We start from the raw sequence: 26,888 nt of genomic DNA, 5'->3' as shown, positions 1-26,888 counted from the left end.
ATAAATTTGGTGTCTGGATCCTTCAATTCTGAATTACACAGAAGTGTTTGGAAATCATTGTGGCTGCTCAAAAAATGGTTAAACCAATTCCCTTCTCAATGTGCTAGTTGAACACTGGGGTAGATAAGCAGTAAAGCACCTCTGTAGTCTGAAAAGTAATTTTTTACAATTTAAATATTTAAAAATATTTAAATATTTTTCACGTAGTGCCTTCCACGTAGATTGCCATATTGTAAAAAAACCCCAAAAAACCCAGCCCAAAAACACATTTGCCCAATAGGTTTATACCAACATGGTATAATTAAAAGCCTTACTGGACACAACCAATCATGAGAACAAGTATTCACAAGAGAGTAAGATTATTGTTGCCTGACACATTAACCGTGAAATTTGGATTTTTTTTCTTTACACTGTCAGACCCTGAATGCTACCTTGCTGAACAATAGTTACCTTATTTTATCATGCTATTTCACATTAAAGGCCAGTTTTACATCATTCTATGTATTTAAAAATAACATTTGTAATCATGGCTTTGCACTTCTGTTCATGTTGCTCCCTGGAACTGAAATAACATTAGATTTCTTGTCTTCCATTAAATTGCTCCTTTAAAAATCTGCTTGAGTAAAGCCTTCCAACACTGATTCCTATGCCATCACTATCCAATGACTATAGTATTTCTGAGTTGTGTTGCATCTGCCCATCCTCCGGACAGAGATTACTCATGTCTTTTATTTATGCATTTAAAGGGGAATATGGTCTTTTGGCTAAAACAAAGGACTGGGAACTAAGGGTATGTCTACACTACAAAGTTAGTTCGAACCAACGGACGTTAGTTCGAACTAACTTTGATAGGCGCTACACTAGCGCTCCGCTAGTTCGAATTTAAATCGAACTAGCGGAGCGCTTAGTTCGAACTAGGAAAACCTCATTTTACGAGGATTAAGCCTAGTTCGAATTTACTAGTTCGAATTAAGGGCTGTGTAGCCCCTTAATTCGAACTAGTGGGAGGCTAGCCCTCCCCAGGTTTCCCTGGTGGCCACTCTGGCCAACACCAGGGAAACTCGTCTGCCCCCCTCCCGGCCACAGACCCTGCACCTGGCACGGCTCGAGCCACCCACCCGCTGCCCCCCAGCCCTCTCCCTCTTCCTGGGACCAGGCTGGCGGCTCCCGGGAGCTTGCCCGGGACCGCAAGAAGCGGGCACCCACCTGGGCTAGTGCGGACATCATGGACCTCGTCCACAACCTCCGCACTAGGCACAGGAAGGTGGCCGTCTAGGGCAGGATAGCTGCCAGCCTGGCCACCCAGGAGCAGGTGTGCATGAAAATCAAGGGGGTCCACTGAGACGCCCCGACCCTGAGCCCTGAGCTTACAGTGGCTGTCCTGGGTCAGAGCAAAGGTCCATCTAGCCCAGTAGCCTGTCTGCCGACAGCGGCCAACCCTAGGGACCCTGGAGGGGATGGACCGAAGACAGTGACCAAGCGATTTGTCTCGTGCCATCCCTCTCCAGCCTTCCACAAACCTTGGGCAGGGACACCACTCCTACCCCCTGGCTAATAGCACTCCATGGACCCAACCTCCATGACTTGATCTCACTTCCCTTTAAACTCTGTTCTAGTTGTAGCCTTCACAGCCTCCTGCAGCAAGGAGTTCCACAGGTTGACTCTTTGCTTTGAGAAGAACAACTTTCTGTTACTAGTTTGAAGCCTGCTACCCATTCCTTTCCTTTGGTGTCCTCTAGTCCTTCTTTATGGGAACTAATGAAGAACTTTTCTGTATGCACCCTCTCCACCCAACTTCTGCTTTTAGAGACCTCTATCCTGTTCCCCCTCAGTCTCCTCTTTTCTAAGCTGAGAAGTCCCAGTCTCTTTAGCCTCTCTTCATATGGACCTGTTCCCAACCCCTGATCATTTTAGTTGCCCTCCCCTCTCCCAGCCTCTCTCTTCCCCTCTCCCACCTCCTTTTCCCACTCTCCCCCAGTTTTGTTCAATAAAGACAGATTCCATTTTTGAACACAATTGTCCTTTATTTTGTACATCAAGAAAAGGGGCTAGGGAAGGGTAAGTGGAAGGAGGTGAGGGAGGAATGGGGTACGCGCCTCCGATGGGGAGGACTGGGCTGGCTCTGTGGGCTTTTGGGGTGGAACCTCTCCTGCAGCCCCCCGATTGCCCCCTCTCCCCAGATGGCAGCCTGCGGCAAGTGCAACCGGTCTGATGGCTGAGTGCTGTGATGTGCCCAGTGTGGGTACTCTGGGCAATCCAAGCCAGGACTGCTTTGTAAGCGGGACACCCCTGAGAACTGTCTGTCCGGGATGGGGGTCAGGACCCTTTAAGCACAGCCCTCGGCTAGCCTGAGACAGCATCTCCACGCTCGAAGTCCTCCTCTAATGCCCTGCCAGCACTGCTTCCAGCCATCCTTAAGCCTGGTTCAGGGTCCACTCTGTGTGGACATGCTAGTTCGAATTAGCAAAACGCTAATTCGAACTAGTTTTTTAGTCTGGATGTGTTAGTTCTAATTAGCTTAGTTCGAATTAACTAATTCGAACTAAGTTAGTTCGAATTAACGTTGTAGTGTAGACGTACCCTAAAAGTTCTGTACATAGCCTTGTTGTTTTATGTATTTATTTATTTAAATATTTTTACCCCACCTTTCTGTTTAAAATATTCAAGGTGGCTAATATTGTTACAGACTTTGGCTATGATCTTGGAAAAGTCATTCAGTCTCTGCTTGCTTCAGTGTCCCAATTAGATTCTGGCTGCTTTTACTGATGTGGCAGAACTGATAGAAAATATCTCAAGTAAGGGGGCAAGTATATATACTACAACTACAGACATAAGAAATATACTATTTCTCCCATCCACAAGGCTTGTTACCCTGTCAAAGAAAGCTGTCAGGTTGACCTGAAAAGATTAGTCCCTGACACATCCATGCTGACTCTTACTTATCACCTTATTATCTTCCAGATGTTTGTAAATAGTTTAGTAGTCTACATTTATTTCTTGAAAGGCTGTGTAATATTACATGACCATGAGGATGCCAAACCCCTCTAGGATGTGGATCACTTAAATCCTTCTGCTGTGATAGATTGGATCACAGAGATCTCTTTGGGGCTGTCATGATCACTGAGCCACCTACCTGCTCTCGAAGGCACTCTACCACCCTGATCTGCTGGGCCAGAATCTCAGATCACCCCCAGCAAAGACACAGAGTTGGAGTAACGAGCCTCTCAGCAGAGCAACAAAGCTGCTGAACCAACTCAGTTCTGGGAGGGCTCAGCTATAGGAATTTGACAGAACCTAGGAACACAGCTCTCAAAAGGGACCAAACCCCCAAATAAATCCATGTTACTCTGCATACAAATTTTACACAGATAAAAGCTCATAAAGATTCACTCTCTCTTTATCAATAACAGAGATACTGTGACCCCTCCCCCAGGTAACAATTATTTACACTGGGCTTGATAATAAACAAAAGTGTTTTTATTAAGTATAAAAAGTAAGATTTAAGGGATTGCAAGTTAAAAGAATGAATCAAAGTAAGTGCATAACAGAAAATAAAAACAAAACACATCAAGTCTAATATACTAAAACTTTTATATGCAAATTCTTACCCTAACAGTAGTTTTAATCATCTTTTTCACAAGCTAGCAGCCTCCTAGCTTCAGCCTGATCCTTCTTGGGTGATCAGGGGGAGAAAAGAGGGAGTCTATTGGCGTCTAGCCACTGCCCTTTCATTTGATTTCACACTTTTATATCTCCTTTGCCCAAGGCTGGAATTCTTTGTGTTCTCTTCAAACTTTTCCCACCTTGAGTGGAAAAGTAGAAGATCCAAATGTGTTCTAGCACTAGGTGGTCTGACCACACGTCTTTGTAGTACCGATCCCAGTTTGGGCTTACAGGAAAATCAAAGCCATTCACAGATGGTTGGGTTGAGTACCAAGCCATTATGTTTCAAGAGTATCACTAGTGGCTAGTGTTCCCTGTAATATGGGTGCTTGTGCAGCTGCTCAAAGGAGATTCCTCTTTTCTGTCTCTAGACTGTAGAACAATCTTGAGTCACTGTCTTTGCTTAGTGATATGGTGAATTTATGCAGTGCTATTTGACTCCTCTGGAAACCTTAAAGCTTCCTTTTTCAGCACTGCAATGAAATTGTCAGTCCATGTAGCTATTTGACAGTCCTGAGCCTAGTAATATAGCAATTTAACAGTGCTTTGCCAGATTCCTCCCATTCAGATATTTTCCAAGTAGTCTGATGGAAGTCTCAAGCTATTTTGGTAGCAATGGTGCAGGACAAAGCCCCATTGTTATGGATGACTCTGCTTTCAATGTAATAGGAATCTACTATACTAGGAACTCCTGACTGATTAGTTTAGGACAATTCTGCTTCCTTTTTCATAATACAAGGATAGAGTTGCATGGCAATGAAAGCCTATGAGGGGAGGCTGAGGGATTTGGGCTTATGTAGTTTGCAGAAGAGAAGAGTGAGGGGGGATTTGATAGCAGTCTTCAACTTCCTGAAGGGAGGTTCCAAAGAAGATGGAGAGAAGCTGTTCTTAATAGTGACAGATGGCAGAACCAGGAGCAATGGTCTCAAGTTACAGTGGGAGAGGTCTAGGTTGGATATTAGGAAAAACTATTTCAAAGGAGGGTGGAGAAGCACTGGGATGGGTTACCTAGGGAGGTGGTGGAATCTCCATCCCTAGAGGTTTTTAAGTCTCGGCTTAACAAAGCCCTGGCTGGGATGATTTAGTTGGGATTGGTCCTGCTTTGGGCAGAGGGCTGCACTTGATGACTTCCTGAGATCTCTTCCAGCCCTATGATTCTATCATATTTTGTAATTTATTTGAGGAGAGCAATTGTTCTTTACTCACTTTTGGCATCACTAAGTATCCCAGGGTATGTCTACACTACCCCGCTAGTTCGAACTAGCAGAGGTAATGTAGTCATCCGCACTTGCAAATGAAGCCTGGGATTTGAATTTCCCGGGCTTCATTTGCATGAAGCCGGCCGGTGCCATTTTTAAATGCCGGCTAGTTCAGACTCCGTGCCGCACGGCTACACATGGCACGGACTAGCTAGTTCGGATTAGGCTTACAGATAGTTTGGATTAGAAGCCTAATCTAATGACTCTCCTCCCCGTGGTGGAATGGGAGGGTGTCAATTTGTGGCAGCCAGCAGCTGATCCCCAGGGCAGAAGAGCCACTGCTCACTAGGGCAATTGCTATCCCCTTGTGATTATTCATGAGTATAACTGTCCCTGTCAGAAGTTGTTCCATTTCCATTTGATATGAAAGTCACATTCCATGCATATCCCATTATCCTGGCACAACCAAACCCTCATCTTGCTTTAAGTTAGGTTAAGAGGAAGCTGCATACCAGATTTGTTGGGCCTAGTTCTTACCATTCTGGAGGAGTTCTTGAGCAAATGGACTCATGTATCTAAGGACAGACAGACACATTTCTAAAATATATAGTAAGATATCCAGACTTTCGCTATAAAGAGCACAGGCATATTTTTAAGTAACTCTGATAATGACTTGTGAAACAATTTCCTGTAAATTACTTAGATTTCATTTACTGTAAACAGTTTTTCCCCTACACTAGACAAAAAACAGTCTGTTGTTGCTCCTCACTTGCTAACTCAACATTACAGTGCATTTTTGGCACTATTGCAGTTCACTGAGCTGAACTTCCTGGTACTGGATATACAGAATGTGCATTAAGAGAGATCCAGCGTCTGCAAAGACTAAGAGTATACAGTCCTTATTGACTTTACTGTGCAGTCTCGCCAAAAGTATTTTAGCAGCTGCACAGAAATTTATTAATGAAATGCTTAGCACTGGCAGGCTTCTGGATATTAACTGGTCATTTTTTATTGAAAGTTCTATTCAAACAGTGGGGGATTAATACAGAATAGTCACACTCTTATATGGTAATAACTAATAGCTCAATCATGGGTTTCAGGAGGCAGCTTATATCAACTGCTCTCTCTAATATTATGCTATCAAGAGAGCTTGTTTATAACTTAAGAACTTTGCCTGGTGCAAAGTCTGAGTTTCATTTTTTACAAGTGGCACAGACAAGACATGCCCACTCTGTCTTGCCCTTTGATTGCTCAACTGATCTGAACTGTTGAAAGTATCACTGAGATTCCTCAGTTACGTGCTGCGGAAATTTCTTTTTCTATCATGCAGAATGTCTTTTTAAAAACGACAACAACAAATAGTCTAGTAGCACCTTAGGGTATGTCTACACTACCACCCTAGTTTGAACTAGGGTGGTTAATGTAGGCAACCGGAGTTGCAAATGAAGCCCGGGATTTGAATTTCCCGGGCTTCATTTGCATATTGCCGGGCGCCGCCATTTTTAAATGTCCACTAGTTCGGACTCCGTGCCCGCAGCTACACGCGGCACGAACTAGGTAGTTCGGATTAGGCTTCCTATTCCGAACTACCGGTACACCTCGTTCCATGAGGTGTAACAGTCGTTCAGAATAGGAAGCCTAATCCAAACTACCAAGTTTGTGCCGCGTTTAGCCGCGGGCACGGAGTCCGAACTAGCGGACATTTAAAAATGGCGGCGCCCGGCAATATGCAAATGAAGCCCGGGAAATTCAAATCCCGGGCTTCATTTGCAACTCCGGTTACCTACATTAACCACCCTAGTTCGAACTAGGGCAGTAGTGTAGACATACCCTTAAAGACTAACAAAACATGTATATGGTATCATGAGCTTTCATGGGCACAACCCACTTCTTCAGATGACAGGGGTATTAGAAGTCAAGATCCAAGAATAAATAAAGGAAAGCAGGAGAGGGGGGAAGGAAAAAAGAGGAAAAAAAGGAGGGGAGGAATTAAAAAAAGAGAGACCGTGAGTAGATAGTTCAAATAGTTACAAGAGGCTGATAAGAACTATTAGCATATCATTGGTTGGTTGGTTGGTTGGTTAAGTCATTAAGATGTGGAAGACAGTGTGTGAGCCAGCCAATATCCCAGTTCATACCATTTGCATAAAAATTAAACTTTTGAATTAAGTTACGTTCCAACCCTTCTTTCTGTATTTGGCTTGTGGAATTGGTCTGAAACAAAACGGCGACTTGGAGATCCATTAGTGAGTGTCCAGGAAGATTAAAGTGTTCTCCAACAGGTTTTTGTATATTACTTTTTCGGCTATCTGATTTGTGTCCATTAATTCTTCCCTGTAGAGTTTGGCCAATATCCATTGCAGTGGGGCATTGCTGGCATAGATCACATTAGTGGATGTGCAGTTAAATGAGCCTCTGATTTGGTAGCTGATGTGGTTGGGTCCAGTGATGAAATCGCTGGTATAGATGTGTGGGCAGAGTTGGCACCGGGGCTGATTGCAGATGTAGGTTCCTGGATGATTATGATGGTGGTTGAGTGGTTACTGGAAAGAATTTGTTTGAGGTTAGGGGGTTGTCTGTAAGTGAGAATTGGCCTTTCTCCCCAAGGCCTCTGAGAGTGAGGTGTCATTTTCCAGGATAGGTTGTAAATTGTCTAATTCGTTGGAGGAAATTCTATTGTTTTTTCTTTTGGTCCTGTCTTGAAGTAGTTCGTGTCTGGATACTCTTTTGGCTCTGTCGATCTGTTTTTCCCTTCTCCGGGTGGGTATTTCAGTTTTAAGAATGCTCTCTTTAGATCCTGTAGGTATTTGTCTCTGTCTCTGGGATTGGAGCAAATCCGGTTGCATCTTAGGGCTTGGCTGTATACAGTAGATTGAGAAATGTGTCTGGGATGGAAGCTAGAGGCATGAAGGCAAACGTAGCAGTCGGTAGGTTTCCTGTATAGGGTGGTGGAAATTTGTCCATCATTTAATTGTACAGTAGTGTCAAGGAAGTGGATTTCTTGTGTGGACTGATCCAGGGTGAGGTTGATGGAAGGGTGGAAGTTGTTGAAATCCCTGTGAAGTTCTTCAAGGGTCTCTTTCCTGTGGGTCCATATAATGAAGATGTCATCGATGTAGAGTAAGGATGTTAGGGGGTGAAAGCTGAGGAAACATTCAAGGTTTCCTTTCCCCGCCCCCTCCCGCCATCCATCCTTCCCTTATTTATTCTTAGATCTGGACTTCTAATATACCTGTCATCTGAAGAAGTGGATTGTGTCCATAAAAGCTCATGATACCATCTACATGTTTTGTTAGTCTTTAAGGTGCTACTAGACTATTTGTTGTTTTTTAATTTTTTCCTGTTACAGAATAACTCGGCTCTGAAGCTTTTAAAAACAGCCTACATAATAGAAAAATAATGCATAAAAATCCAGGCAGGTAACTTTTCAGAAATCTAGCACCCTCATATGAGCCAAAATTCACGTGAATGGAGGAAGTTCACAAGATGCTCACTGTCCCAGAAGAGTACATGTTAGAGAAGGCAGAATTTGGTCCAACAGCTAGAATTTATGCAACATTTCTGATCATATTGCATGAGCCAGAATGTAATCCTGCTCACTTTTTCAGAGCTGCATTGGCTATGTAAGGCAGACAGGAATAAAAATAAGTAAAACTTCATTTCTGTGGCTCAGGTAAGTATCTAACTCAACTTCACAGATCTGCTCCTTGTGTGTAAGAAAGATGCTACTTTTACAGAAATGGTTTCATAGCAGAACTTTGCTTTAAATGCTTGGAACTTCAAATACCTACCCAAATGTCATCTTTCCTCCCCCATGTTAATATTTTATTTTTAAGAGTAGATTACACAGCCAACTCCTTGTTTAAGTATGATAGTCCCTTTAAGCAAAATATATTTTCAGCTTGTTCTGCCAAAAAGAAAATCTGTCAACTTTAATGTATAAAGCTTAGTTGGAACATTACCCACCTTGGAGTCTGTATAAAGGTATATCTACACTAAAGGATAAAGTCGAATTAAGATACGCAACTTCAGCTATGGTAATTCTGTAGCTGAAGTTGAAGTACCTTAACTCGGCTTTTGGCGCTGTCTACACTGCAGGGTTACTCCTCATGAAAGCAGGGTTACCAGCATCAACCAGAGTACCCCTCCCTCTGTTTGAATTAGCTGTCTTAACTAGACCTGCTAATCTGAACCCTGGAAGATCAACAGCAGCAACTTCAATCTTCTTCTGTAGTGTAGACATACCCTTATAGACTAACAAATGTATAAGTTATCATGAGCTTTTCTGGACAAAACCCACTTTTTCAGATGTGCCTGAGTGGAGAAAAAGGGGGACTCTGAATTTATAATAGAAAAAGAAGGGAGAGAAAAAACATGTACCTGTCAATTGTAGTGTTGTTGCTAATCAGGCTAATTAAGTGGGCTGGAAGTGTCCCATACTTAGCTTTTGATGTCAATGATATGTTAAATGTAAGGAAGGCTGATTTTATAATGGGACATCCAGTTAATGTCTTTGTACAGGCCTTGGGAAAGTATCAAATTTGCATATGAAGGTCAATTTCACACTCACAATCTGTACTTGGCTTGTGAAATTCCTTTGTAGAAAAATGGCAAGAATGGAAGCAGCGACTCAGAAACTAAAGAAAAAGTGGTTCTCAGAATACCTGCAAATGTGGCTGATAAACATGATGTAGCTGATTTTCTTAAAGAGGTCACAAAATGGAACCATTCTTCTACAAACAAATTCAAGAAGCCAACTACAGGCAGTCCCCGGGTTACGTACAAGATAGGGACTGTAGGTTTGTTCTTCAGTTGAATTTGTATGTAAGTCGGAACTGGTACATATTGTAGGGGAAACTCTAGCCAAACATTTCTCCAGAGCTCAGTTTTATTCTCCCACACCTCATTTCCCTCAGTCCTTTATTCTCAAGCTGAGGTGTCTGCTGAGAAAAGCCGCTCCACGTCTTCCTGGTCTGCTGGGGAGGAGGGAGGGGCAGCAGACCAGGAAGACGCGGAGCGCAGCTAGTGCGGGGTTGCCTCACCCCGTTTGTAAGTAGGGATCTGATGTAAGTCGGATCCATGTAACCCGGGGACTGCCTGTACTGAGAGAGAATGTGGAAATTCATATGCAATTTTTTTCTCCATTCAGGCTCATCTGAAAAAGTGGGTTTTGAGCTCAAGAAATTTGTAAAAAGTTCCAGGTTTTGCTACTCCAGTGCAGGAATTAGAAAACAAACCTGGCTGATCTGACGTAACAGATAAATTGCCATTCCAGAACTGAATCCAAATTAAGCTGCTGATTGGCTTCAACTTCATGGACTGCCAGGTCTGCCAATAAGGTTTAACAGTGGAGATAGAAAGATTTACATAGTTAAGACTGAGGGTATGTCTACACTACAGCACTAATTCGAACTAACTTAGTTCGAATTAGTTAGTTCGAATTAGCTTAGTTCGAATTAACGCGTCTAGAACTAAAAACTAGTTCGAATTAGCGTTTTGCTAATTCGAACTAGCATGTCCACATTAAGTGGACCCTGAACTGGGGTTAAGAATGGCCGGAAGCAGTGCCGGCAGGGCATCAGAGGAGGACTTCGAGCGTGGAGATGCTGTCTCAGGCTAGCCGAGGGCTGTGCTTAAAGGGACCCGACCCCCACCCCGGACAGACAGTTCTCAGGGGTGCCTCGCTTGAAAACCAGTCCTGGCTTGGAATGCCCGGAGTACCCACACTGGGCACATCACACCACTTGGCCATCAGCCTGGCTGCACTTGCCGCAGGCTGCAATCTGGGGAGAGGGGGCAATCGGGGGGCTGCAGGAGAGGTTCCACCCCCAGAAGCCCGCAGAGCCAGCCCAGTCCTCCCCATCGGGGGCTCGTACCCCATTCCTCCCTCACCTCCTTCCACTTACCCTTCCCTAGCCTCTCTTCTTGATGTACAAAATAAAGGACAATTGTGTTCAAAAATGGAACCTGTCTTTATTGAACAAAACTGAGGGAGACTGGGAAAAGGAGGTCTGAGAGGGGAAGAGAGGCTGGGAGAGGCGAGGGCAACTAAAATGATCAGGGGTTGGGAACAGGTCCCATATGAAGAGAGGCTAAAGAGACTGGGACTTTTCAGCTTAGAAAAGAGGAGACGGAGGGGGGACAGGATAGAGGTCTCTAAAAGCAGGAGTTGGGTGGAGAGGGTGCATACAGAAAAGTTCTTCATTAGTTCCCATAAAGAAGGACTAGAGGACACCAAAGGAAAGGAATGGGTAGCAGGCTTCAAACTAGTAACAGAAAGTTGTTCTTCACAAAGCAAAGAGTTAACCTGTGGAACTCCTTGCTGCAGGAGGCTGTGAAGGCTACAACTAGAACAGAGTTGAAAGGGAAGTGAGATCAAGTCATGGAGGTTGGGTCCATGGAGTGGTATTAGCCAGGGGGTAGGAGTGGTGTCCCTGCCCAAGGTTTGTGGAAGGCTGGAGAGGGATGGCACGAGACAAATGGCTTGGTCACTGTCTCCGGTCCATCCCCTCCAGGGTTCCTAGGGTTGGCCACTGTCGGCAGACAGGCTACTGGGCTAGATGAACCTTTGGTCTGACCCAGGATGGCCATTGTAAGCTCAGGGTCGGGGGTCTCAGTGGACCCCCTTGATTCTCTTGCACACCTGCTCCTGGGTGGCCAGGCTGGCAGCTCTCCTGCCCTAGCCGGCCACTTTCCTGTGCCTAGTGCGGAGATCGTGGACAAGGTCCACGATGTCCGCACTAGCCCAGGCAGGTGCCCGCCTCTTGCGGTCCCGGGCAAGCTCCCGGGAGCCGCCAGCCTGGTCCCGGGAAGAGGGGGAGGGCTGAGGGGCATCAGGTGGCTGGCTCGATCCGTGCCAGGTGCAGGGTCTGCTGGCTGGATGCTGGCAGGCTTGCACCTGGCGCGGGCACCGTAGCCAGCCCGTGGCCCTTTAAGAGGTCCGGGGCCGGGAGGGGGGCATAGAGTTTCCCTGATGTTGGTCAGAGTGGCCACCAGGGAAACCTGGGAAGCCTTAGCCTCCCACTAGTTCGAATTAAGGGTCTACACAGCCCTTAATTCGAACTAGCTAGTTCGAACTAGGCTTAATCCTCGTAAAATGAGGTTTACCTAGTTCGAACTAAGCGCTCCGCTAGTTCAAATTAAATTCGAACTAGCGGAGCGCTAGTGTAGCGCCTATTAAAGTTAGTTCGAACTAACGTCCGTTAGTTCGAACTAACTTTGTAGTGTAGACATACCCAGAGACAGCTTTTTGCTTTTCCCCTTCTGTGACGTAGTGGGGGTACCTGGCTGGTTTCGATGCTGCGGGCTCTGGGGTAATCCCCACTGGCTGCCGTAGGTACCACGACACAGCAAAACAGGATGAGTCACTATGCAAACAAGTATGGCCAGACACCCCCCATGGAGAGGAACAAAGGAAAGTGGAATGCTGCCCTGGCTGGGGGGCAGGGCTGGAAGAGAGGGAGTTAGTTGCTGTCTGAGAGCATGGAGGAGACAGCCTAGGGAAAGGGGCTGGAGTTTAGGGGCCCAGTCTCCCCCATCTCAAGGGGGCGTGAGGCATCCTAGCCCAGTTCTGTGACCAGATTACATCTGTGCTGTGCTGTATCCTGGAGAGGCAATAAACTTCCTCTATTCCACTGGCTGGTGCAGTCTGTTTGTGCCATTTCGGGGTGCAGGAGACGGGGGACCCCCAACCCGCCGTCACACCTTCATAGAATGCAGACCATCTAACCTTCAGGGTGGGGTATAAAGAGCCCTGACAGATCTCTGACTGAGATAGGAGTGGATTCGAATTAGGTGGTAAACCTCATTGCAGGAGGAATACCACCTAATTCAATTTAGGGCTTTAAATCAGAAGCCCGTTTCACTGCCACGTGTAGACGCGGGCAGTTACTTCGGACTAGTCAATTTCTAAAATGGCGACTGGCCGGAAACATGCAAATTAAGTGCAGGATATTTAAATCCCGGGCTTGATTTGCAATTCTGGTCACCCTCATTAGTCTCCCTAGATCGATCTAGGGGGCTAGTGTAGACGTAGCCTAACAGATTAGGGATAAGGAACATGATTATGAAACAGATGGTGTTTCTGGTGTAATAATTAGATATGGATACGGGGAAGACTGGAAAGAGATGGTTAAGCCAATTAGCCTCCCATTTTCAAATGTGTGAACACCCCCTCAGGCATGTGTGCAATTCAGGTTATTTGCGTATTTATGTAATAAGTGTATGTATGTGCAACCCCATTTTACAGGAGGGATTTGCATGCCCCTGGTCTTTCTTGATCTACTGGTTTTGAGGTCAGTCCCTGTTTTACCATGAAGAAGGGAAATGCACACCTCCACTAGGAATGATGGCCAGGAAATGCCAAAAAGAGAATGGCAGTTTCTGCTTCCTTATGTAGCTCCTTCCCATTAGGGATGTGAGCATACAGCCAATTACATGGTTAACCAACGAACCTGGGCTCATTGGTTAATGTGCATGGTTACATGCAGCCCCCTTCTCCCTCCACTGCTGCCTCTGCATCAGCAGGAGGAGGGCAGGTGGGAGCTGGTGCACTCAAGGAGCTGGTTTCTAAGATGGCTTTCCGCACGTACCAGCTCCCACAGAGTCACCTGCCTCCTCCCCCACTGCTGCCTTTGTGTCAAAGGCTGCAGTGGGGGGGGGGAGGAGGAGGCAGGAGCTGGTATGCATGGGGAACCAGCTCTTAATCGGTTCCTTGTGTGTCCAGCTCTTGCTGTCTGCCCCTCTCCTACCCCAGCACCTCATACAGTGGCAGCACCACAGCAGGGGTGGGGAGGGGAGGAGACAGGAGGCAGAAGACAGTGAGTGTGGGAAGCTGGCTGAAAAGCCGGCTCCTCACATGCAGTGGCTCCCAGGGAGCTGATAGTCCTGCCCTGCCCCGCCCCTCCCTCCCACATGTAACCACTGAAAAATTCAGGGGTTACACATTTATTTTAATAAACACATATTAACATCCCTATCTCCCCTATGGGGCATATGGGGAACAGTCGGGTCTTAATTTATTCAAGCAACAGTGACCAATGGAGAGGACATTCCTGGCTGCTAATACAGGCAGTCCCCGACTTATGCGGATCCGACTTACGTCGGATCCGCACTTACGAACAGAGCTTTCTCGCCCCGGAGCTCACAGGCAGCGGTCAGCCACCTCGAGCTCCGGGGCGAGAAAAGCTGCTCCCGGTGCCCCTGGTCTGCTGGGGACCGTCTCCAGCAGACATGGGGCATTGGGAGCAAACCCACAGCAGCGGCGGGTTCCCGCACTTCTGAGGCTTTGCCAGAGCAAAGCCTCAGAAGCGGGGGACCCCGCCGCTGCTGCGGATTCGCTCGCGGTGCCCCTGGTTTGCTGGAGACTGTCCCCAGCAGACCAGGGGCACCGGGAGCAAAGCGGTCCGGCACCAGAGCAAAGCCTCAGAGGCGAGGTACCCCCCCCCCGCTGCCGCTTTGCTCCCTGTGTCCCTGGTCTGCTGGGGGGGGGGGGGGGCGCAGCTAGTGTGCCCCCCCCAGCAGACCAGGCTTTTGTTGTGGACCCTGGGGCAGAGCAGCTGGGGCGCTGCCGGTTGGTCCCGCAGCGCCGCTCTGGGCACTACTGGACCAACCCGGCAGCACCTCAACTGCTTTGCCCCAGGCGTCCTGATTCAGCTGCTGCTGAAACTGACCAGCACTGACTACAGAAAGCCCGAGGCAGAGTTGCTCTGCCCCGGGCTTCCTGGAATCAGCTGCTGATCAGTTTCAGCAGCAGCTGACTTGGGGTTCTTAAGTTGAATCTGTATGTAAGTCGGAACTGGTGTCCAGATTCAGCCGCTGCTGAAACTGACCGCCAGTTCTGACTTACATACAGATTCAACTTAAGAACCCCAAGTCAGAACTGGCGGTCAGTTTCAGCAGCGGCTGAATCTGGACACCAGTTCCGACTTACATACAGATTCAACTTAAGAACAAACCTACAGTCCCTATCTTGTACGTAACCCGGGGACTGCCTGTAATAGGATCACATACTCAACCCTTGACCTTTTAACATAGGATAGCCATTAACGGCCAGGAAATGCCTGACCCACTTGCTGTCATAAAACTGTGAATCTAAAAAAAAATTACAGAAACATCAAACGAGTTTTCTTTTACACATTTACAAGTGGAATTGCCTGTTGCTATGGTGGCAGGATTCTGTTTACAGCACTGGCCTTTTCCTAGCAGTTCGGCACTAGCTCAATAACCAGTTGAAAACAGGCCTTCATTCTCAACATTCCATGAGGGTTCTAATGAGCAGTGCACAGATGGAGAACATTTTCATTGGCTAAGCATAATTGCCCTAAAGTCACTAAAATATTTCAAACAAGAATTGATCTTCATGAATCTTAGTGGAACCTCCCCTCTTAGTCCTTACTAAACAGGCCAGTTACTCTATGATGCCTCTGTGCAAAATATAATTAAAATACTAAGAGTGACCAGAGATTGCTGTGCAATAAATATTTATATTTTATTTGAGAACTTAGCACCATCAGGCAAGCCAGGTTTGTTTTATTGTGGTCATAAAGGCTAGATGAAGGTCCCACAATTCTGATAGCTTAATACAAATGTGGTTTTGGCACATTATTTTATTGTTATTGTTCTCCAGTAGGCATGTAATGCCACCTGAAATCTGTAAACTGTGAATTCTATTTTGCATAAACAGAGAGCCAAATCTTAAAGTGATGTAAATTGGCATAACTACATTGATTTCACTGAAGCAACACAAATTTATACCAGTTCAGGATTAAGCTCATAAATCTTATGATATCCAAATTATTTTGTGTTTGCTGCTGGGAGAAGGACTGTCCTGTGGTTCCTGAATAAGAATCTGTTGCTGGGATGTATAATAGAAGTCTGCAGTACTCACTTATCCAGTAGTTGTTTTATTTTCCCTTTGCAGGACTGGCTTGTTCCTGGAAGACAAACTGATGCACGCTCATGTTTGGGAAGTTACTTCGCACTGCACTTTCTGTAGAAGACTGGGATATTAAGAGGATACTTTCAAGTAATTTTTTTGTATTTTCTTTCTGTTTGCAACATCCTCCATAAACTTTTGTTGTTGATGTTTTGTGCACCTTTGATTTGGTAAAAAAACCAACCTCTCCTATGCTTTATTTTGAAAGATTGTGAAAGTAACACAGGCTAGCTATGTGCAGTCATAACCGTTATATCTTCCATTCTTCATATCCTAGGCATTTTGGATCCAGAGATTTTAGTATGGTCTCAATCTTCCCTACAATCAGAATGAATTATGGTCACAAAACCTCTTTTCTCTTTTACCTCAGTGCCTAACTCCCTTCCCCCCAAGAGCGATATAACTTTTTAAAAGTACAACACAAATCATCTTTGATCCCATGGCTCTAAGGGTATAGCTAGACTGTGGGAGGGTTTCGGGATACCGGAATGTGTTTGCTTTTCCACTTTTTTTTGCAGAAGAGCAAATGTGCTCTTTCTGAAGCCCCTGTATTCCTCGTTCCATGAGGAAGAAGTGGGCTTTCAAAAGAGGGTTTTTTCCAAAATTTGGCCCAGTCTAGATGGGCCAAATTTCAGAAAAGCTTCTTCCAACAAAAGTATCGGAAAAAGATACTCAAAATGCAGAGCGCATTTTGCGTGTCTTTTTTCCAATAGATCCTCTCAGTCTAGACCAGTGTTTCTGAAAGTGTTCCACAGAATCACTCTCAGAAACACGTAAACTGGCCGCCCCGATTTGTTTATTTACTGATGCTGTGGCCACGGAGCCTTGCGGCTCCTATTGGCTCCGTTTTGTCCTTTGCAGCCAAGGGGAGCTGTGGGAAGCAGTGTGGGCCAGGCCACTACTTTTCATGGCTCCCCTTGGCTGCAAAGGACACAAAAAAGCCAGTGGGAGCTGCGAAGCTCCGAGACTCCAGCATCAGTAAATAAACAAACCGGGGCGGCCAGTTAATGTGCTTCTGAGAGTGATTCCGTGGAACACTTTCAGAAACTCTGCTCTAGATATACCCTTAGATAGCAATAAACTTTATAGCAAATTCTCTTAGGACTGATGTCTTCCTACCATCAGGGGGAGTCTGATTTTGTTTTTAACATATTTTATCAACTTCACTGGAACAGTATTGCTCTTGATTCAACCTCTGGCTCAAGCTCAGCTTTCCCTCTGTTATTTTTATCTGTTGGTCCTGCCTGAATCTACTTAACCTATTTTTCTGCTTCTTGGACTCAACAATTAAGGCAACCCAGGCCTGCAAGCAAAGACTGAAATTTCCCTAGACAAAAAAACTCTGACATTTGAAGCCTCTCATTTCTTGGGAGCAATTCCAGGTGATCCACAAGACAAGGTAATCGATAGCTGTTCACATTTATTCTAGTGTAAGGCAAGGATGTGTCCCAAGCAACAGGAGCAATTTGACATAATGACATTAAAGCACTAATTCTGAGCTACAATGAGTAATTTCTGAGGCTTCTATCTAAGGATCTTTCACACGTTTGCCTCTCCTGCAATAAGATCGTGTAGCACCAAATATAAACCATAAATAATCAGTTGTTGTCCCTATTTAGTCTCTGAAATGCTATAAAATACTTTTCTGAGTAAAATAATATGGATTACAACTGCTAATTCAAAATGAGAAGACAGAGCTATATTGCCTACTTGGTATTCAGACCTTCATTCAGACTTATTCTGTTAAATGGAGATTAGTTTATTTGAGAATCATAGAACAATAGGCTGGAAGGGACCTCGAGAGATCATCGAGTCCAGTCCCCTGCCCTCACAGCAGGACCAGTACTGTCAGACCATCCTTGATAGACATGCAAAGTGCTCCATTTAGGAAGGAACAATCAGTTTCACACATACAGAATGGGAAGCGACTGTCTAGGAAGAAGTACGGCAGAAAGAGTTCTAGGGGTTATACAAGCTGAATATGAGTCAGCAGCATGATGCTGTTGCAAAAAAAGCAAACATGATTCTAGGATGCATTAACAGGTGTGTTGTGAGCAAGACACGAAGTCATTCTTCTGCTCTACTGCTGCTTAGGCCTCAGTTGGAGTGTTGTGTCCAGTTCTGGGCACCACATTTCAAGCAAGATGTGGAGAAATTGGAGAGGGTCCAGAGAAGAGCAACAAGAATGATTAAAGGTCTAGAGAACGTGTCCCATGAAGGAAGACTGAAAGAATTGGGTTTGTTTAGTTTAGAAAGAGAAGATTGAGGGGGGACATGATAGCGGTTTTCATGTATCTAAAAGGGTGTCATAAGGAGGAGGGAGAAAACTTGTTCATCTTGGCCTCTGAGGCTAGAACGAGAAGCAATGGGCTTAAACTGCAGCAAGGGAGGTTTAGGTTGGACATTAGGAAAAAGTTCCTAACTGTCAGAGTAGTCAAACACTGGAATAAATTGCCCAGAGAGGTTGTGGAATCCCCATCTCTGGAGATATTTAAGAGTAGGTTAGATAACAGTCTATCAGGGATTAATATTTGGTCCTGCCATGAGGGCAGGGGACTGGACTCAATGACCTCTCGAGGTCCCTTCCTTCCTAGTATTCCATGATTCTATGATCTATCTAATCTGCTCTTCAATATCTCCAGAGATGTGGATTCCACAACCTCCTTGGGCAATTTATTTCAGTGCTTAATCACCCTCCAACCTAAACCTCCCTTGTTGCATTTTAAGCCCATTCTTGTCCTATCCTCAGAGGCTAAGGACAACAATTTTTCTCCCTCCTCCTTGTGACATCCTTTTAGATAACTGAAATCTGCTATCATGTTCCCTCTCATTCTTCTCCTTTCCAAACTAAACAAGCCCAATTCTTTCAGTCTTCATTCATAGGTCATGTTCTCTAGACCTTTAATCATTCTTGTTGCTCTTCTCTGAATCTTCTCCAATTTCCCTACATCTTTCTTGAAATGTGGTACCCAGAACTGGACACAATACTCAATGGAGGCCTAATCAGCGCAGAGTAGAGCAGAAGAATGACTTCTCATATCTTGCTCACAACACTCTGTTAATGCATCCCAGAAGCATGTTGGCTCTTTTTGCAACAGTGTCACACTGTTGGCTTATATTTAGTTTGTGGTCCACTATGACCTCTAGATTCCTTTTGGCAGTACTTGTTCCTAAACAGTCGCTTGAAACTGATTGTTCCTTCCTAAGGGGATTACTTTGCATTTGTCCTTATTAAACTTCATCCTATTAAACTTCATCCTCAGACCATTTCTCCAGTTTGTCCAGATCATTTTGAATTATGACCCTATCCTCCAGAGCAGTTGCAACCCCTCCCAACTTGGTATCATCTGCAAACTCAATAAACATACTCTCTATGCCAATATCTAAATTATTGATGAAGATATTAAACAGAACCGGTCCCAAAACAGACTTCTGCGGAACCCCACTTTTTATGCCCTTACAGCATGATTGTGAACCGTTAATAACTACTCTCTGAGAACAGTTATCCAGCCAGTTATGCGCTCACCTTAGAGTAACCCCATCTAAGTTGTATTTTCCTAGCTTCTTGATAAGACGATCATGTGAGACTGTATCAAATGCCTTACTAAAGTCTAGGTATACCACATCCACCGCTTCTCCTTTATCTACAAGACTTGTTATCCTATCAGAGAAAGCTATCAGTTGATTTGACATGATTTGTTCTTTACAAATCCATGCTGGCTGTTACCTATCACCTTATTTTCTTCCAGATATTTGCAGATATCTTAATTACTTGCTCCATTATCTTTCCTGGCACAGAAGTTAAACTGACTGGTCTGTAGTTTCCTGGGTTGTTCTTATTTCCCTTTTTATAGATGGGCACCATATTTGCCCTTTTGCAGTCTTATGGAATCTGTCCAGTATTCCACAATTTTTCAAAGATGATAAATAAAGGGTCAGATACCTCCTTTAACAGCTCTAGGATGAACTTTATCAGGTCCTGGTGACTTGTAGACATCTAACTTTTCTAAATGATTTTTAACTTGTTCTCTTTTTATCTTCTAAACCTACGCCCTTCCCACTAGTATTCACTATATTAGTCATTCCTTCATCATCAGACTTCTTGGTGAAGACTGAAAGAAAGAAGGCTTTAAGCACCTCTGCCATTTTCAAGTTTCCTGTTATTGTTTCTCCCTCCTCACTGAGCAGTGGGCCTACTCTGTCCTTGGTCTTCCTCTTGCTTCTAGCATATTTATAGAATGTCTTCTTGTTACGCTTTATGTCTGTAGCTAGTTTGAGCTTGTTTTGTGCCTTTGCCTTTCTAATCTTGCCCCTGCATACCTGTAGGCTGTGTCTAGACTGGCAAGTTTTTCCACAAAATCATCTGCTTTTGTGGAAAAACTTGCTAGCTGTCTACACTGGCCGCTTGAATTTCCGCAAAAGCACTGATGATCTCATGTAAAATCATCAGTGCTTTTCCGGAAATACTATGCTGCTCCCGTTCAGGCAAAAGTCTTTTTCCGAAAGACTTTTGTGCCAGTGTAGACAGCATAGTACTGTTTTCCACAAAAAAGCCCAGATCGTGAAAATGGCAATCGGGGCTTTTTTGCAGAAAACCGTGTCTAGATTGGCCACGGATGCTTTTCCGCAAAAAGAGCTTTTGCGGAAAAGCATCCTGCCAATCTAGACGTGCTTTTCCGAAAATGCTTTTAACGGAAAACTTTTCCGTTAAAAGCATTTTCGGAAAATCATGCCAGTGTAGACGTAGCCGTACTGTTTGCTTATATTCACCTTTGTAATTTGTCCTAGTTTCCACTTTCTATAGGACTCCTTTTTGATTTTGAGATCATGCAAGATCTCCTGGTTAAACCAAGGTGGTCTTTTGTCATACTTTCTGTCTTTCCTATGCAGCAGAATAGCGTGCTTTTGGGTCCTTAATGTACCTTTGAAAAACTGCCAACTCTCTTCAGTTTTTCCTCTTAGTCTTGTTTCCCATGGGACCTTACCTACCAGCTCTCTGAGTTTGCCAAAATCTGCCTTCCTGAAACCATTCTCTCTATTTTGCTGTTCTCTCTTCTATCATTCCTTAGAATCATGAACTCTGTGATTTCATGATCACTTTCACTCAAGCTGCCTTCCACTTTCAAATTCTTAACCAGTTCCTCCCTATTTGTTAAAATCAAATCTAGAACAGCTTGCCCCCTAGTAGCTTTCTCAACATTCTGAAATAAAAAATTGTCTGCAATTCAGTCCAAAAACTTATTGGATAGATTGTGCCCCACTGTGTTAGTTTCCCATCATATATCTGGATAGTTGAAGTCCCCCATCACCACCAAATCCTGCGATTTGGATAATTTTGTTAGTTGTTTTTAAAAAGCCTCATCAACCTCTTCAGCCTGGGTAGGTGGTCTGTAGTAGACCCCCTAGCATGACATCACACTTGTTTTTTACCCCTTTTATCCTAACTCAGAGATTCCCAACATGTCTGTCTCCTTTGTCCATTTCCACCTCAATCCAAATATATAAATTTTAAATATATTTTAAATATATAAGGCAACACCGTCTCTCACTTTTCCCCACCTATCCTTCCTGAGTAAACTGTACCCTTCTATAACAATATTCCCATCATGTGTATTATCCCACCAAGTCTCTGTGGCACCAAGTATATCATAATTCTATTTATTTATTAGCACTTCAAGTTCTTCCTGCTTATTATCCATACTTCTTACATTTGTATAGAGGCATCTATAGATAATATAATTATAGGTAATTAAGGAAATCATATGCAAACACTTGGAAGGTAATAAAGTGATAGGGAATAGCCAGCATGGGTTTGTGAAGAACAAGTCATGCCAAACTAATCGGATAGCTTTCTTTGATAGGATAACGAGCCTTCTGGATAAGGAAGAAGCGGTGGATGTCATATACCTAGACTTTAGTAAGGCATTTGATACAGTCTCGCACGATATTCTTATTGATAAACTAGGCAAATATAACTTAGATAGGGCCACGATAAGGTGGGTGCATAATTGGCTGGATAACCGTAGTCAGAGAGCTGTTGTTAAAGGTTCTAAATCCTGCTGGAAAGGGATAACAAGTGGAGTTCCTCAAGGGTCTGTTTTGGGACCCGTACTGTTCAATATCTTCATCAATGATGTAGATATTGGGATAGAGAGTATGCTTATTAAGTTTGCAGATGATACCAAACTGGGTGGGGTTGCGACTTCTTTGAAGGATAGGGACATAATTCAAAATGACCTTAGCAAGTTAGAGAAATGGTCAGAGGTAAACAGGATGAGGTTTAATAAAGAGAAATGCAAAGTGCTCCACTTAGGAAGGAACAATCATTTCCATACATACAAGATGGGAAGCGACTGTCTAGGAAGGAGCATGGCAGAAAGGGATCTAGGGGTCATAGTGGACCACAAGTTGAATATGAGTCAATAGTGTGATGCTGTTGCAAAAAAAGCAAATATGATTCTAGGTTGTATTAACAGGTGTGTTGTAAGCAAAACTTGTGAAGTCATTCTGCCGCTCTACTCTGCACTAGTTAGGCCTCAGCTGGAGTACTGTGTCCAGTTCTGGGTGCCACATTTCAAGAAAGATGTGGAGAAATTGGAAAGGGTACAGAGAAGAGCGACAAGAATGATTAAAGGTTTAGAGAACATGGCCTATGAAGCCAGGCTTCATGAACTGGGCTTGTTTAGTTTGAAAAAAAGAAGATTAAGGGGGGACATGATAAAGGTTTTCAAATATCTAAAAGGGTGTCACAAGGAGGAAGGAGAAAATTTGTTCCTCTTGGTTACTGAGGACAGGACAAGGAGTAATAGGCTTAAAGTGCAGCAAGGGAGGTTTTGATTGGACATTAGGAAAAAATTCCTAACTGTCAGGGTGGTCAAATATTGGAATAAATTGCCAAGGGAGGTGGTGGAATCTCCCTCTCTGGAGATATTTAAGAACAGGTTAGATAGACATCTGTCAGGGATGGTGTAGACGGAGCTTGGTCCTGCCTTGAGGGCGGGAGGCTGGACTCGATGACCTCTCAAGGTCCCTTCCAGTCCTATTATTCTATGATTCTATCTAAGATACTGATTTGATTTTGCCTCCCAGTTCTGCCTTATCCCTCATTTGTCTAATGTTCATCGGGCCAGCGGGCGGCCATAGCCACCCACTCAAAAGTAATTAGAAAAGCTTCTGGGTCATCCCCGGGCCCCATTTTCGCTAGGCGTACGGGCAATGGGGCCAAATCCCCTTCCTCGCCTGACCCACTTGGGCGACAGTAATTCCTGCGGTATCTTTTGAGGCCCACTTCTGGAACCAATGGTCTCGTTGGGCCTGGTGCTGGTCTGTCAATTCCCTGACCAATTGCCTCTGTTGCTCTTGTTGTTGAGCAGCTAACTGCTGCATCAATTGGGTTTGCTGTTGATGGTTCTGGTGCTGGTGTTCGGCCAGCCATTCCGACAGCTGGGCCGCATCCATTTTTCCCTACCTAAATCCTATTGCTTTCCACGACCTCGAAATCCCCTTAGTTCGGAGAGGTGGGTCCGGGTGCCCACATTCTCCACCATCTGTCACGCACTTCCCCCCTTAATCCATCTCACCCAAGACCATGTAGGAGTGGGTCCTCATGTTAACATCACGGAGGTCCCAGTCCCTACCTTTGCTCTGGGCTTGTAACGTAAAAGGATTAGGTATCGGTCCATGCAGGTGTGCGTACACTAGGCCAACCTACCGCCCCACAAGCCGGGTATCTCCTTTGGGTTGGGAACTAATCACCGGCTGTCTGGGTGAGCGACTTCGCACGAGCACCGCCCCCTCCCTATTTGCGGGCTCTCACACACTCCACTGTCGGCCCCGTCCCTGGATAGATGGAGGGGCGGGCCATGAGCGTTGTGCTCATTCAGGGCTTCATGCTATCTGTCTGCGCCAGCAGGTGGCTATTCTCTCGGCCTCCTCGTTCCTGGTCATCCCTGATCCTGCACTCACATCTCCTGACTCTTCCGGCTGGTACTTGGGGCCCCCAGCCGCAGAAGCCCCTGCCCCGATACCTCCGTCTCCTGCTCGCTGGTTATCCAGTCTGCCAGCCACCGCTGCCCGAGCTCCCGGCATCTCTCCTCACCCTCGCGCTCCTCCCGCTCTCCCCCTCTGCTTCTCTCCTTCCTACCATGGCTCCGGACACTTCCGCCTCACCCCCGGCGTCTCTGGCCGCTTTCCCCCGCCTCCGGCGTCCTCGGTCGCTTCTGCTCTACCTCCGGTGTCTCCGGCTGCTTCCGCCCCTCCTTCCGCGTCTCTGGCTGCCTCCGCCCCACCTTCGGTGTCCTCAGCCACTTCTGTGCTGCCTCTGGCGTCTCCGGCCTCTTCCGCCCCTCCTCCCCTTCTCAGCTGATCTTGCTTCTCTCTTAAACACAGCGTGCAGGTCTAGAGCATGCACAGCACCGCCAAGGGGGGCCGCCTGCCTCCCTCCTGGCGCCTAAGGTCTCGGAGCCGTTTGGGCGTGTGCGCAGGGATGGGTTCACCCCGTCACAGTTGGTTTAGTTTTTTTTCTCCCTTTACAAAAGAACCATTTTGGCCTCTCTAATTTTACTGGAGGACACACCGAAATAGGGAAACTGCTGGGATTAGGATGCTACAAGACACAGGAATTTGAACAATTGAAGGCAGAGATTTTTCATCAGATAGTGTCTCCTAACACCTATTCAACTCAAGTTCCTAACTCTTACTATAAAAATCTCTATTTATGAAAGATTCAACATCCTCCATGCACACGGGCAGACCTCAGTGCCTATACAGAGCCTCATTCACTGCCATGGGACTCCCTGTGAGTGCAAGGGCTGGCCTGCACAGATCTCCAGGATTGGGGTATTTATTTAAAACTGAAAACTAACCCAAGCCTCTTAGGCCCTTTTTTTCTATTCATTACAAAATTAAATAAAAAGCTCACAAACGTATTTTCTCCAAATTAATCTTTAATTTTCTTTCCTACAATTGGCCTCACTTATTTTAACGTATTCGTCATCCAATATCTCTTCTCTGTTACACACAGAAGTACCCTGAACTTTAGCATTAATTGCCTGTGAAAAATATACTTGCCAACTAATTAATTTTATTGAGCCCTATTAAGGTTTTGGGGATAATACTGCATGGTGATGTTCTAGAAAAATAAGGCCCTGAGGGTATGTCTACACTACAAAGTTAGTTCGAACTAACGGACGTTAGTTCGAACTAACTTTAATAGGTGCTACACTAGCGCTCCGCTAGTTCGAATTTGAATCGAACTAGCGGAGAGCTTAGTTCGAACTAGGTAAACCTCATTTTACGAGGACTAACGCCTAGTTCGAACTAGCTAGTTCGAACTAAGGGCTGTGTAGCCCTTTAGTTCGAACTAGTGGGAGGCTAGCCCTCCCCAGGTTTCCCTGGTGGCCACTCTGGCCAACACCAGGGAAACTCTATGCCCCCCTCCCAGCCCCGGACCCCTTAAAGGGGCACGGGCTGGCTACGGTGCCCGTGCCAGGTGCAAGCCTGCCAGCACCCAGCTAGCAGACCCTGCACCTGGCACGGCACAGAGCCACCCACCCGATGCCCCCCAGCCCACCCCCTCTTGCCGGGACCAGGCTGGCGGCTCCCGGGAGCTTGCCCTGGACCGCAAGAGGCGGGCACCTTCCTGGGCTAGTGCGGACATCGTGGACCTCGTCCACGATCTCCTCACTAGGCACAGGAAAGTGGCCGGCTAGGGCAGGAGAGCTGCCCGCCTGGCCACCCAGGACCAGGTGTGCATGAAAATCAAGGTGATCCACTGAGACCCCCGACCCTGAGCCCTGAGCTTACAATGGCCGTCCTGGGTCAGACCAAAGGTCCATCTAGCCCAGTAGCCTGTCTGCCGACAGCGGCCAACCCTAGGGACCCTGGAGGGGATGGACCGAAGACAATGACCAAGCGATTTGTCTCCTGCCATCCCTCTCCAGCCTTCCACAAACTTTGGGCAGGGACACCACTCCTACCCTCTGGCTAATAGGACTCCATGGACCCAACCTCCATCACTTTATCTCACTTCTCTTTAAACTCTGTTCCAGTTCTAGCCTTCACAGCCTCCTGCAGCAAGGAGTTCCACAGGTTGACTATTTTCTTTGTGAAGAAGAACAACTTTCTCTTACTAGTTTCAAGCCTGCTACCCATTCCTTTCCTTTGGTGTCCTCTAGTCCTTCTTTATGGGAACTCAGGAAGAACTTTTCTGAATGCACCCTCTCCACCCAACCCCTGCTTTTAGAGACCTCTATCCTGTCCCCCTCCGTCTCCTCTTTTCTAAGCTGAACAGTCCCAGTCTCTGTAGCCTTTCTTCATCTGGGACCTGTTCCCAACCCCTGATCATGTTAGTTGCCCTCCCCTCTCCCAGCCTTTCTCTTCCCCTCTCCCACCTCCTTTTCCCAGTCTCCCCCAGTTTTTTTTCAATAAAGACAGAGTCAATGTTGGAAGAAACGTTATCTTTATTTTGTACATCAATAAGAAGGGGGGCTAAGGAAGGGTAAGTGGAAGGAGGTGAGGGAGGAATGGGGTACGAGCCCCCGATGGGGAGGACTGAGCTGGCTCTGCGGGCTTCTGGGGGTGGAAGCTCTCCTGCAGCCCCCCAATTACTCCCTCTCCCCAGATGGCAGCCTGCGGCAAGTGCAGCCGGGCTGATGGCCGAGTGGTGTGATGTGCCCAGTGTGGGCACTCAGGGCACTCCAAGCCAGAACTTCTTTGCAAGCGGGGCACCCCTGAGAACTGTCTGTCCGGGGTGGGGGTCGGGACCCTTTAAGCGCAGCCCTCGGCTAGCCTGAGACAGCATCTCCATGCTCTAAGTCCTCCTTTTATGCCCTGCCGGCACTGCTTCCGGCCATCCTTAAGCCCTGTTCAGAGTCCACTCAATGTGGACTTGCTAGTTCGAATTAGCAAAACGCTAGTTCGAACTAGTTTTTAGTTCTAGATGCGTTAGTTCGAACTAGCTTAGTTCGAATTAACTAATTCGAACTAAGTTAGTTCGAACTAGCGCTGTAGTGTAGACATACCCCCATTCTGTTATCTGGTCCACCCAGGCAGATGACTCCTGCCCCCCTTTCTGACTTCATTAGGCTTCC

The 26,888-nt window shown here is 45.8% G+C and overlaps 1 protein-coding gene across 1 annotated transcript in view; it reads left to right on the top strand.

Annotated features, from left to right (window-relative positions):
- USP7 (ubiquitin specific peptidase 7) overlaps positions 1–26,888 on the top strand; it is a 221,725-nt gene that overhangs the window by 5,717 nt on the left and 189,120 nt on the right. The window contains exon 3 of the mRNA XM_075899282.1: positions 15,784–15,888. Coding sequence (XP_075755397.1) covers positions 15,822–15,888 — 67 coding nt within the window. The 5' untranslated portion in view covers positions 15,784–15,821. The remainder of the gene's footprint in view (positions 1–15,783; positions 15,889–26,888) is intronic.

The sequence above is a fragment of the Pelodiscus sinensis genome, chromosome 16 (assembly GCF_049634645.1).
Source record: "Pelodiscus sinensis isolate JC-2024 chromosome 16, ASM4963464v1, whole genome shotgun sequence".
NCBI classification, from domain to species: domain Eukaryota; kingdom Metazoa; phylum Chordata; order Testudines; family Trionychidae; genus Pelodiscus; species Pelodiscus sinensis.
The sequence above is the reverse complement of the archived record's forward strand: the minus strand, read 5'-3'. Positions and strand labels throughout refer to the sequence as shown.